This window comes from Ipomoea triloba, chromosome 9 (genome assembly GCF_003576645.1).
Source record: "Ipomoea triloba cultivar NCNSP0323 chromosome 9, ASM357664v1".
Classification (NCBI taxonomy): Eukaryota; Viridiplantae; Streptophyta; class Magnoliopsida; order Solanales; family Convolvulaceae; genus Ipomoea; species Ipomoea triloba.
Window position 1 is genome coordinate 26,175,868 of NC_044924.1, and position 12,601 is coordinate 26,188,468.

The 12,601-nt window shown below is 34.4% G+C and overlaps 1 protein-coding gene across 1 annotated transcript; it reads right to left on the minus strand.

Moving 5' to 3' along the window:
* Positions 1-784: 784 nt before the first annotated feature.
* LOC116029834 (Werner Syndrome-like exonuclease) lies at positions 785-1,549 on the minus strand. The gene has a single exon (XM_031271874.1). It carries the CDS (start codon positions 1,547-1,549, stop codon positions 893-895), a length of 657 nt encoding a protein of 218 aa, XP_031127734.1. The 3' UTR covers positions 785-892.
* Positions 1,550-12,601: the final 11,052 nt, after the last annotated feature.

A 12,601-nucleotide genomic window follows, 5' to 3' on the forward strand; every position in this document is an offset into this window, starting at 1 on the left:
TATACTATTTGACATCTGACCTACTGGCACAGCTGACCTCAAAGTCTCCTGCACCACAACTCAATTCCATAAACTCATTCAAGAAGTGCAGAATCAACTATAAAATCAATAAAAGTTGTTAAGCAATCAATCACCCAACAAATGCATCTGCACTCCATACTTCACATGGACGACTTGAAGTAACTTCCTTCCTGTTCCAATACTCAGCCCATACTATTACAATTCCAAGCTATTAAAAAAAAGTACCAAAATGAAGCTAGCAGTTAACAGAGGAGTTAAAAAATTCCAAGCTATGTCTTCACAGTTCACAGTACATTCTGATGAAGTTGCACTTGAAACTTCAAGAATTGAGTTCAAATGAGACATAAAAGAACTATCCTAGTCTTTCTCTTTCCTCACTCAAGGACAATATATGGAAAACAAACGGTGAGAATTTGCAGCTAAATAACCAGGTTTATAAGATACAACAGATCAGATAAAACAAGTTCCGAGGCATTATATTCATGGTCAATAAGCAGTCAATTTTCGGCATTTCTTAGTAAAACATAGTGACAAAGACTTGGTATATACCATACTAAGCTGCAGATAAGTTTAAAACATAGCGAAAAAAAGACATAGTATAAAAGAAATTGCAGAGAGTTAAAAGGCAGAGAACAATAAAAACATGCACATACACATCCTTGTAAGAAATGGTATAATCTTTTAGCAGATGCATGCAAGCTGTTTATCAGCTGTTGTCTCATTGCTATCATTCTTCTATCAACAAGAATTCTAAGCTCAAGAATTACAAAATCATTGTACCTATCATTCTTCTTCTATCAACAAGAATTGTAAACACAAGAATTACAAAATCATTGTACCTATCATTCTTCTATCAACAACTAAACTACTACTACTGTATGTGATGAGTGTAAGCCATGGCAAACAAATTGAAACCCAATTCAAAGGAAACAAAAGCATCAATGCATCCATATTCAATTTGGGGAAAAGTAAGATTTTTAGAATCCCAATTACTTAGAGTCACTTCCCGGGGTTTCTCCATCACTCTCCCTAGAAATCGCCATGCCATTTTCTTCAAACCCATCCTCCTATACTCTTCCGAACGGTAAACCATCTCAGCCAGACGCCGCAAATCAGCAACATTTGTGACCGCCAAGCCGTGATCTTGGAGAAGCTTGTCGGCATCGTCTTGAACCCCAACGCCAACAAAGGTGAAGCGGGGATGAGCTAGAAAGGCAAGGAGAGAACGGGGGATGAAATCCTTGTGCAAAAGTAGAAAAATCAAGCACCTTTCCCCGACGCAAAGCTGGAGCGTGGCAGCCGGGTTATGTTCCCCTTCAGAGCATGGGTGCCACTCAATGTCGAGGCCAACGACAAGATTGTGAAGGGCATGACAGTAATTGTGAAGGATCTCGTTAACCCATTCATCGACCTTAGCGGCTCTCTTTGTGACGGTGACCAAGAGGTTGTTGCCGTGAAAGTGAACTTGGTGTAGCCCGAAGGAGTGGCGGCACTGGCGGACTCGGCGAAGCCTAGGTGGAATCGTCATATCACCCAACAATCTGGAATTTCAATGAGAAAGCGTTGAGTTTGAAGATTGAAGAAAGTGAGTGAGAAAGTATTCAACTGGAATTTCAATGAGAAAGCGTTGAGTTTGAAGATCGAAGAAAGTGAGTGAGAAAGTATTCAACTGGAATTTCAATGAGAAAGCGTTGAGTTTGAAGATTGAAGAAAGTGAGTGAGGGAGCGCGGGGTAGGGGTATATATATAACTCGATCGTATCCCAATTTGAATGGGAAAGGGTTTAAACTTTAAACGGTAATAATGGTTTTTAGTTTTGGATTTAGGAAACTATATTTAACGGTAGGGATTGTTTTTGTTTTCAATTTAAGAAAATAACGGCAACAATTATTTTTGAGTACTCGGTATCCCAATGAAATGTTTTAGTTTTGGATTTAGGAAACTGACATAGATTTAAGGAAAAATTGTAATTTATGTCTTTTCATTATATGTTAATTATCAATGTCACCCTTGAATTATTAGTGGTTTAAATATTGTCCCTCAATTTTTAAAAAACGGTACATATATTACCCTCCTATCGGTAGGGAGGGACAATATATGTACTGTTTTTTTTTTTAAAATTAAGGGGCAACATTTAAACCACTAATAATTCAAAGGTGACATTGATAATTGACATATTACGGAGGGGCAAAAATTACAATCTTTCCTAGATTTAACGATAAGGATTATTTTTGTTTTGAATTTAAGGGTGAGTTTGGATAGTAGGAAAATGACTTATAGAAAATGTTTTTTGGAAAATGAGTCATTTTCCGAAAAATGAGTTTATTTTCGGTGTTTGGATGTACTCTAGAAAATTGTCTGTGTGTTTGGTTCATTTTCTGGAAAATGAGTAGAAATGTGTAATTATATATTTTTATTATTTTATTTAAAATATATAAACTAATAATATTTATTAGAAATTAGAATTTTTTTTTTTACAAAAAAACGTCGCACTAAGCCATTTTCCGTTTCCCAAAAATGACTTCCGGATTTTTTGTCCGGAAGTCATTTTCCGTTGACCACATTTTTCGGATGTTGCTAAACATCAAAAGTCCGGAAAATGAAAATCATTTTTCGGGTTACCAAACACACCCTAAGATTAAGAAAATAGCGTCTACAATTATTTTAGGAGCCAAAATGTTAAGCTTAATGAATAAAAACATTCTTTATTATCTTTCTTCCATCCCAAGAAAGATAATAAAAGGTGGAATCGCTCAATTCAGAGGCACTTCAATGATTCAACTAGTAAAATCAGATCGCTGGTCTTTTGTGATAAATTTCATAGTTGTAAGTTTGTAACTAGTTGAGCTATTCATATAGATAAACGTTCTTTATTATCACTTTTCCTTCGTGTATTGTTTAATAATGAAAGTCATTGTTTTTATATAAAAAGGAATTTTAAAAACTAAAAATTTATGTGGTCATTCTAGAATAAAAAATAATTATTTAAGTTAGTATTATTCGATCATAAAATCTTAAATATTTGTTATATTTAAGAGTTAATACCACAAATGGTCCTCTGACTATTGGGCCAGTACTCCTTTTAGTTCTTGACTTTCAATTCGACCACAAATGGTCATCTGACTTTCATTTTTGACCACAAATAGTCCTCCATTGAAAATTCTGTTAAATATGTGTTAAATCTAGGGGTATTATCTTAAATTGATATATATATAATTGTCATAAAATAAAAATGTTTACAATTTTTCACCAACAAACATAAAATGAAAAATTAACAAATATAAATACTCCTAAATAAAAAGACAATACACATTACTCTTGTAATTATGCGTACAAAATGAAATTTTAATATTAGAGCTATCTGTTTTTAATTTAACCAACAGATTAAAATGGAAGAATTTTTTTAAAACCTTGTTTCCATAATTTTCATGGTTGCTCATACATGGATGATTAATAGTTTTCACTCTTCATTAATCGATCAAACATTTTGTTTGGGACATAACTGAAGGTCGCCACCGTTGAATTAATATAATTAATCAAGTACAAATTGCGAACATTAATCATGAAATTTTTTTAAATTTGTTCATTTATGTGATTTGTCATGTCCATTTTGTTATTATATTTATTAACTTAATGTTTATTAATGTTTGAAATTAATTATGGTGTCATATTTTCTCAAAAAGAAGTAATCATAATAATATTAATCAATTTGACGATATTATCCCTAGATTTAACACCTATTTAACAGAAATCTTAACGGAAGACTATTTATTGTCAAAAATGAAAGTCAGAGAACCATTTGTGGTCGAATTGAAAGTCGATGACTAAAATGAGTACTAGCCTAATAGTCAGATGACCATTTGTGGTATTAACTCTATATTTAATTTAGTATGAAGTACAATATAATTTACCTCTCTCAAAGAAAGCATAATGTACATTATTTTAGTTTTTGTTATAATTTCATTAAACATGATTATATTTGTTAATGATTTTATGCTATGGCTTAATTTACTCTTCTTTTAAAAAAATGGAAACTTTACCTTCAAAGTAATTAGGAAAATGATCAAATATATCATTAAATTGCACACAAAACTTCCAATCATTAAAAAAAAGAAAAGTTATTATTGACTCATCAAATAAGCTAATAACATATTGATAATAACGAATAACATTTATTGGCAAATTATACCATGGACCAGTCATTATTTATGTTGATTTATGTTGTGATGGATCTCAGCGCTGCACTAAGCAAGTGGGTCATCCATCAAGTGATTACAGTAAGACTAAGCCAGTGGGTCACCCATCAAGTGATTACGGTAAGTCAAGCACGCTTAACCAAGTGATTACAGTAAGACTAAGCTAGTGGGTCACCAAGCACGCTTAACCACAGAGTTCTTTGGCTATATGGTTGTTATATCCTACTTAAAATCAATTGGCAATAAGTACGTGGACATTATATTAACCATTTAACCACATCTTTCTATGTTAAGCCACAATGCCATGTCTCGAATCGAGCAGGGGCTGAACTCAGCCAACTCGACTGATGCCTAGCAATTTCCCTCCCAGCACATGCCACAACCTTTGAACACTAAGCCTAGTTGCGCAGCATGCCTGACTCGGTCTTAAGCCTACGTGCCCATCATCCCCTCTTGGGACTGGACTTGGCCCGACCTACGCCCACATTCCATCTAGGACTAGCCTCGGCTTTCGCTTCGCCATCGATTTGAACCGGTGACCTCTGCTCTGATACCAATTAATGGATCTCAGCGCTGCACTATGCTTACTTATCAATGAGTCACTCATCTTGTGAATACTGTAAATCAAGCACGCTTAACCACAGAGTTATTTGGTTATCTGGTTGTTGATATATGCTATTTTGTATAATTATTCACCCCTTATTCTAGTTGTTTTGAAGGTTATTTTCTGTATCCTAGTGAAATTGGGAATTGTTTGTGTGTTATATTGTCCAAGTGCTGAATTATCTACAAGGAACAATAAAGGAAGAATATTGGAACATTTTGGACAAGTTCTGGAAGAAAAGGAAATTACAAGAAATAATACAAGTTGGAAAAGAATTGGAAGATGCCTAATGGGCCAAGGCCCATCTACCTCCTATATATTTTACCTATTCTCTACAATTGAGGAGATTCCCTTACAGAGTTCTGAACCCTAGCTTTTAGTTTATATTTCCCTAGCATAGTTTAGATCAGTTTCACATTGGATTAGTTAATTTCAAGATTGGAATCAAAGATTGAAGATTGGATTTGTTCTTTATCAGTTAAGTTCTCTTATTCCTTTATTACTTTCTTGCAATGTTTATGGTTATTAATTATTACTTTGTTTTGTTTACTCCCATCATGCGGGAGTAGTTCGTTTATGGGTTTGGATTAGGGATCCATTGTTAATCTTGATGTTCAATTGGTAATTAATTGCATAAAGGGATTGAATCTTTTACCTAGGGTTTATGTTGATTTGGGGATTTCTTTGCACGAGTTATTGGTTTGTGGCCAGAATTAATTGCTAGTCTAGGAGAGGGATTCATTACAACGACAGTTGGATGAAGACCTCGAGCCTTACCAATTTCAACCTAATTTTCCTGCTATGAAAGTAGAGGTAATTTTGGGGGCTTACAATGCTTAGGTGCTTAAGGTTATGATTGATACATCACGACAGTGGGGCAATCTTAGCCTAATTCTCTTATTGATTACGAAAGTAGCTGAATTGAATTCTTTTGTGCATTGCCCATATATCCCTTGGTTAATTATTCTTTCCCTAATTCTGAGTTGTTTGGAACATCAAGATTACAATCCCCTAATCTGGCCCATACTTTTATCATACAGTTTACACCTTAATCAATTGCTTTCTTTTGCATCCTTCAGTCTTTGTTGCTTGGATTCTATTAATTCATATACTCTAGTGCCTGGTAATTCACACAGTTACGTGCCATAACACCAATCCTCAGCGGAACGACATTACACCACCTTTTTACACTCATCATTTGTGCTCATCAGTTGTCATATCCTATTTAAAATCAATTGGTGAAAAGTAGGTGGACATTAACCATTTAACTACATCCCTCTATGTTAAGCCACATTGCCACATCTCAAATCGAACATGGATTGAACTTTGCCAACTCGGCCGATGCCCAACATGTTGGTTAGATGAGTTGTTATGATGTTGGGGTACATTTGATGTGAATCATTTTGAGACTCAGTAATCTATGGTCTTTAGCTCCACATTATAAATGATCACACTCCTTTGTAAATTTTTGACAAAAAGGGAAGATAAAGGATGTACAATTGAAGGGGAGCACAAACAAAGCTTAAACAAAATGGTAAATTTTAGTGGATTTGATGAATTTTAGGAAGAACTAGTTGATTATATTTTGACATTTTGAATTGTGGAATTATTGTGTATTCAAGTGTTATTATGAAGATTTCATAAGTTATCTATGGTTAGGCTTCATATTGTTATAGGTCTTCACGTAACGATACGGCCGTGTCATGTCGAAGTGGGGCATGACAATAACTTAGCTTAACATAGAAGCTAGACCTAGACTTAGACCCTTTGCTTACTGCGCACAACGAACCCCTTCACTTTGAGATGTTGTTCCTACACTATTGTTGATGAGACTTGATACCTAATCTTTTTTTCTAAATTTCCCCATGTGACCAACTGAGAACCTCATGTTTTAGGAAGAGAAAAGTTCATGCAAAACTTTTTTGTTGTGTGCTTGTTTTTTTTTTTTTTTTTTTTTACATAATTATGCTTTTACTTCTGTAGTTGGAAATGTCAAAGGCCAGGGCATCTTCCTGATGATTGTCTGGTTATGACATCTGCAAATCAATCTCATCCATCTGGTCAATTAGGTTAAACGAGAAACCAGGCCAGCTATTAATCCATTGATATTGTGTTTAAGTATAAAAATTGAAGTTATAATCCATTGATATTGTGTTTTAAGTATAAAAATTGAAGTTAATATTCATTTAAAACTACCTTCTTTTTTTTCTTTTTTTTTTTTTCTATTTGCAGATGCTGTGAAATTAGAAGAAAAAAAAAATCACTTTCAGCACAATGCGATTCTTGCCTTAGGTCTACATTTTGGCCACATGTCTTATTAGATGTAGTAATAGCTTTTGTGACAGGTATATTTGGTGCTTTTCACCAATTCAGAGACGTAGTTATCCTTGATGAATGATCATCTTTTGATTTTTGTGTAAGTCTGCTAGTATAGATTATTTCAAATCAGTTTCTATATACCACTATACTGTACTGAAGATGGATGAGGCTTTTTAAGGGAAACTTGGGTTGCTAGTACACTGCTTCTACTCCCCCCCATCCTCCATTTTCCTGTACTACAAATGTTGTAGTTTAATGCTAAGCAATGTAGGACATTGGGTGCAAAAATCTTTTATTAGATGAATTTTCGAGATATGCAGAAAATCATCAATTTAGATGCAATTCGTGGTGTTCCAAAACAGAAGATTGACATAGTTAGCATTTGTGGAGCCTGTTTAGCTGAAAAGCAGACAAAAACACCTCACAAATCTATAAAATCAATTACCACTTATCATTGTCTAGAGTTAGTTCATGTTGATCTCGTTAGTCCACACAAGTCGAAGGTATTGGAGGTAAAATATATATATATATATATATATATATATATATATATATATATATATAGAATTACAATCATATGAGACAACACCTTCCCGTGAGACAGATATGCGACAACGTGAGTGCACACAGTTTACTACGCGGATGCACACAACCTAAAGTGTGTGCACTTAGCCTACATGAGTGCACACAGTTTAGGGTGTGTGCATTCGTGAAGTAGACTATGTGCACTCACGTTGTCGCACTTTCTCACAGGAAGGTGTTTATATATTTATTTATTTATTTATTTATTTATTTATTTATTTATACTTAAGGTATAATATTATAATATTAATGGCCAGAGACTAAACTCGCCACTTCGCGAATAACTCAGGGACTAAACTCGGATACGGCCATAACTCAGGGACTGAGTCTACACTACCCCTATAACTCAAGGACTAAATATGCAATTTTCCCTTTATTTATTTATTTGTGTTGACGATTTTTTTACCATTTTGTAGTGTTGCATTTTTAAGAGAAAAATTCGAAGCCTTTAGAACATTGTGCATTAGACTGCAAAAATAAAAAGATGAGACCATAATCAAAGTTCTAAGATTGAGTAGTGATCTTGGAAGGGAATTTTTAAAATAGTTCATATTCCAAAATTTGTGAAAAGCATGTTATAGCACATGAATTCTCTGCTTTGAAGACTGCACAACAAAATGGTTTCGTAGAAGAAAAGAATAGAACCCTACAGGAAATGACACGAGTCATGCTAAACGTAAAAAGACTACCTCAACTTTTCTGGGCAGAGGCTATTAATACATGTCATTCACTCAACCATGTCTATCTATGACCTGGTACACAAATGACTCCATATGTAATATGAAAAGGTAAGAAGTCTAACTTTAAATATTTTCATATTCTTAGAACTAATTGATGCGGAACAAGAAGGAAAATAAATGAGAAATGGTCACATGCCTGAAGTCTAAGAGACATGCAGTTTGGTGGCTAGTTTTATTTGAAATTTGGATTAGATTTAAATGTTCTTAATATTTGTAATTCTCTTTATGATTGTTATTTAAATGTTCTTAATATTTGTAATTCTCTTTATGATTGTTTTACTTTTCCCATGCATGCTTTTAATATTTGCAACTCTTCAGTTTTTCTAATTATCTATTTAAACAATATTTGCAACTCTTCAGTTTTTCTAATTATCTATTTAAACAGACTCTTGTATTCAGAAATTCAAGTTGAATATTATTAAAAGTCTTTGAGTTTGAGTTATATTATGTGTATGTTCTTTTGGTTTCCCTTGTCCTACATCACTAATAAATGTTTATTTTAAATGATCGTGAATCAAGAGGAAAGTTTGAGCCCAAAAATGACTTGGGCTATTCCCCGAATAGTCGTGCTCTCAGAGTCCATAATAAGAGTACTTAGATGATCATGGAGTTTGCATTGTGAATATCGTAGTTGATGATGATCATCATATGTAAGATGTGTATGATACTGTTACATTAGAAGATCAGACAGTCTCAATACCTAGGTCTACAGTGTCAAACACAGAGAAGCCAGAGGACAAGACAAGACAACAAGACAAGACAGATGGAACTGACACAGATACTGTTGAGACAAAAGATAAAGAGTTTTATTACATGTACTCCCAAATTTTACTCCTTCTCTTTTACTCCTGATGTGGCAAATAAGGCACTCCTAAGTCTAAGATGCCCTAGTACACAAAGGTGGAAAAGGACTAAGAAGACACACTCTTGAATAACCAACATCATTGCATCGTTTATACACCACTTGAGACACACCAGAATACAACATAGATGAACACGATCCAACCCCTTGTTTTCTTATACTTATTTTCTTATATTTGTTTTCTTATATCTTATTCCTTATACTTTGCATTCCACTACCTCATGAACATTTACACCTCTCAACTACCATTCACCACACTCACTATCCATACTCAATGCATCACATGATTCTGTTAATTGAAAGTATTAGCATTTGACACACCTCTACGTCCCTCCTTCGAGACCGACACTCGGCGAGTTTAGACTCTTCGTTTTATTCTTACACACACATCCACAATATTTTGACACCTCACCCCTACGCAAAACTACATCTTCAGTTACACTTGCTATACTTCAAAGTTAGAACCAAAAAATGTAAAGGGAGGCACTACAAGACGATTTGTGAATCAAGGCGATGCAAGATGAGTTGGGACAGTATGGAAGAAACCATGTTTTCTATTTAGTGCCAAGAGTCCAAGATATGTAGGAGTCAATTTTATTGGTACTAAGTGGATCTTCAAAAATAAGACTAATGAATCAGGAAACATGGCATGTAATAAAGCTTGACTAGTCGCACCGTGATATACTCAAATCAAATAAATAGACTATGACGAAACGCTTTGCACCTGTGACTAGACGGGGGTCAATCTGTATACTACTTGTCATTGCTTGTGTACTGGATTTCACATTATATCAAATGGATGGAATGCATTCTTAAATGAGTATTTACATAAAGATATCTACGTTTCACAACCCAAAGGATTTGAAGACCCAAAGTATCTTAATCATGTATACAAAATAAGGAAGCGTTTTATGGTTTAAATAGGCACCTAGAGCCTAGTATGAGAGACTGACACAATATCTATTGAGACATGGCTATAGTCGAGGAGGAGATGACAAGACCTTATTCTATAAGCATAATGGGAAATATCTTACAATTGCCCAGATCTATGTGAATGATATAGTCTTTGGTATGACATGTCTGAAGTACACTAGAGATTTGGTAGCCGTAATACAAAAAGAGTTTGAAATATCAATGACAGGTCAACTCACTTACTTTCTGGGGCTAAAATGACAGATTAAACCGCGCAACAGGAACAAATGCACGCGCAAACTGCTACGACACGGGTGTGTTGCAGCCCGTCTGCGCGAAGTGCTACGTCACGGACATGTCAACGCCCGTGCCCAAAGACGGGTTCTCTCACGGGCACGACGACACCCGTGACTCGATAGGAAAGCTGGCACGTCCCATGTTTTGCTCAATTCCGTGCCATCTCCTCTTGTGATGCTCCTATGTGTCCACTTGCTCCCATCCAACGAGTTCCTTATCTCCTCAATTGGCCGAAACTACTTTCAATTCTCCTTTTTCCCTTTGTTGTGAGAAATGGGTGTAACAATGGATACAAAAATACAAATTAGTTCCAATTCACAACTTTACAAGTCATAATATGCATACAGTGGAATAAGATGAGGGGTAAAATATAGTCAAATAGAGGTGCTACCAGTGTCCTTGAAATGAAATACTATGGAAAAGCATGTAAAATGTTGATCTTCATATAGAGCCGTCAAAACGGGCTTAGCCCGCCGGGTTAGTCCGTCCCGTCCCATGAAAAGGGCGGGGAGGGCTTTAATGTTTTGGACGGCCCGCCCCCGCCTAACCCACAGGCTTTGACGGCAAATTATTGTATGGACCATAATAAAATGTACATTTTTAATGTACTAAATGTACATTATTATTGTACTGAATGTACATTATTTTTATACTATAAAAATAATGTACATTCGGTACACAAATAATGTATATTCCCTGAATATAATGTACATTATTTTTTATATTGAATATACATTATTTTTATATTGAATGTACATTATTTGATAGTATGGTCCACACAGCTGTGTGGACCATAAAGACGGAGCGGGCTTGGCGGGCCGGCAGTGCCCCGTCAAATGTGTTATATATATATATATAATTTTTTTTTATTTACTTATTTATTTATACTTAAGGTATAATATTATAAAAACGTACAAAATAAATTATTATTCCTATTTTTTTGTGTAACTACTATGGTAATTTTATCCTACTTTTTCTCTATATTTTTTTCTACTTAAATAATAAAAGTATAATTAGACAGTATTTTGTTGCAAACATAATTGCACAATATTAATTTAATTGACTAATATTTATTCTGGTAATTATAGTAATAATTACTTTATTTTAGTTGTCAATTTGGTTTAAGTTAGTACATATTTTTTTCTTTTTTATTGACTCTTTTCAAAAGAGATAAAATAAAATCGGGTGAATCGGAAATAATTAATTAAGACTCAAACTGTTTATGGAACAAACATATCAATATGCGTGGATCATACCTTTTGTTCCCCTTCTAGTTCCTATGTTAATAGGAGCAGCACTTCTTATTTTTCTCATGGTAACAAAAAATCTTCGGCGTATGTGATCTTTTCAAAGTGTTTTATTGTTAAGTATAGTTATGGCATTTTCAATCTATCTATCTATCTATTCAGCAAATAAATAGGGTTCTATCTATCAATATGTATGGTCTTGGATAATAAATAATGATTTTTCTTTTGAATTCGGTTACTTGATCGACTCACTTACTTCTATTATGTCAATATTAATCACTACTGTTGGAATTATGGTTCTTATTTATAGTGATAATTATATGGCTCATGATGAAGGATATTTGAGATTTTTTGCTTATATGAGTTTTTTCTGTGCTGCCATGTTGGGATTAGTTACTAGTTCTAATTTTATACAAATTTATATTTTTTGGGAATTGGTTGGACTATGTTCGTATCTATTAATAGGGTTTTGGTTTACACGACCCGGTGCGGCAAATGCTTGCGAAAAAGCGTTTGTAACTAATCGTGTAGGGGATTTTGGTTTATTATTAGGAATTTTAGGCTTTTATTGGATAACAGGCAGTTTTGAATTTCGGGAGTTATTCCAAATATTGAATAATTTGATTTCGAGCAAAGAGGTCAATCTTTTATTTGTTACTTTATGCGCTGCGCTGTTATTTGTCGGTGCAATTGCGAAATCCGCGCAATTTCCTCTTCATGTCTGGTTACCCGATGCCATGGAGGGACCTACTCCGATTTCGGCTCTTATACATGCTGCTACCTTAGTAGCAGCGGGAATTTTTCTTGTAGCTAGGCTTCTT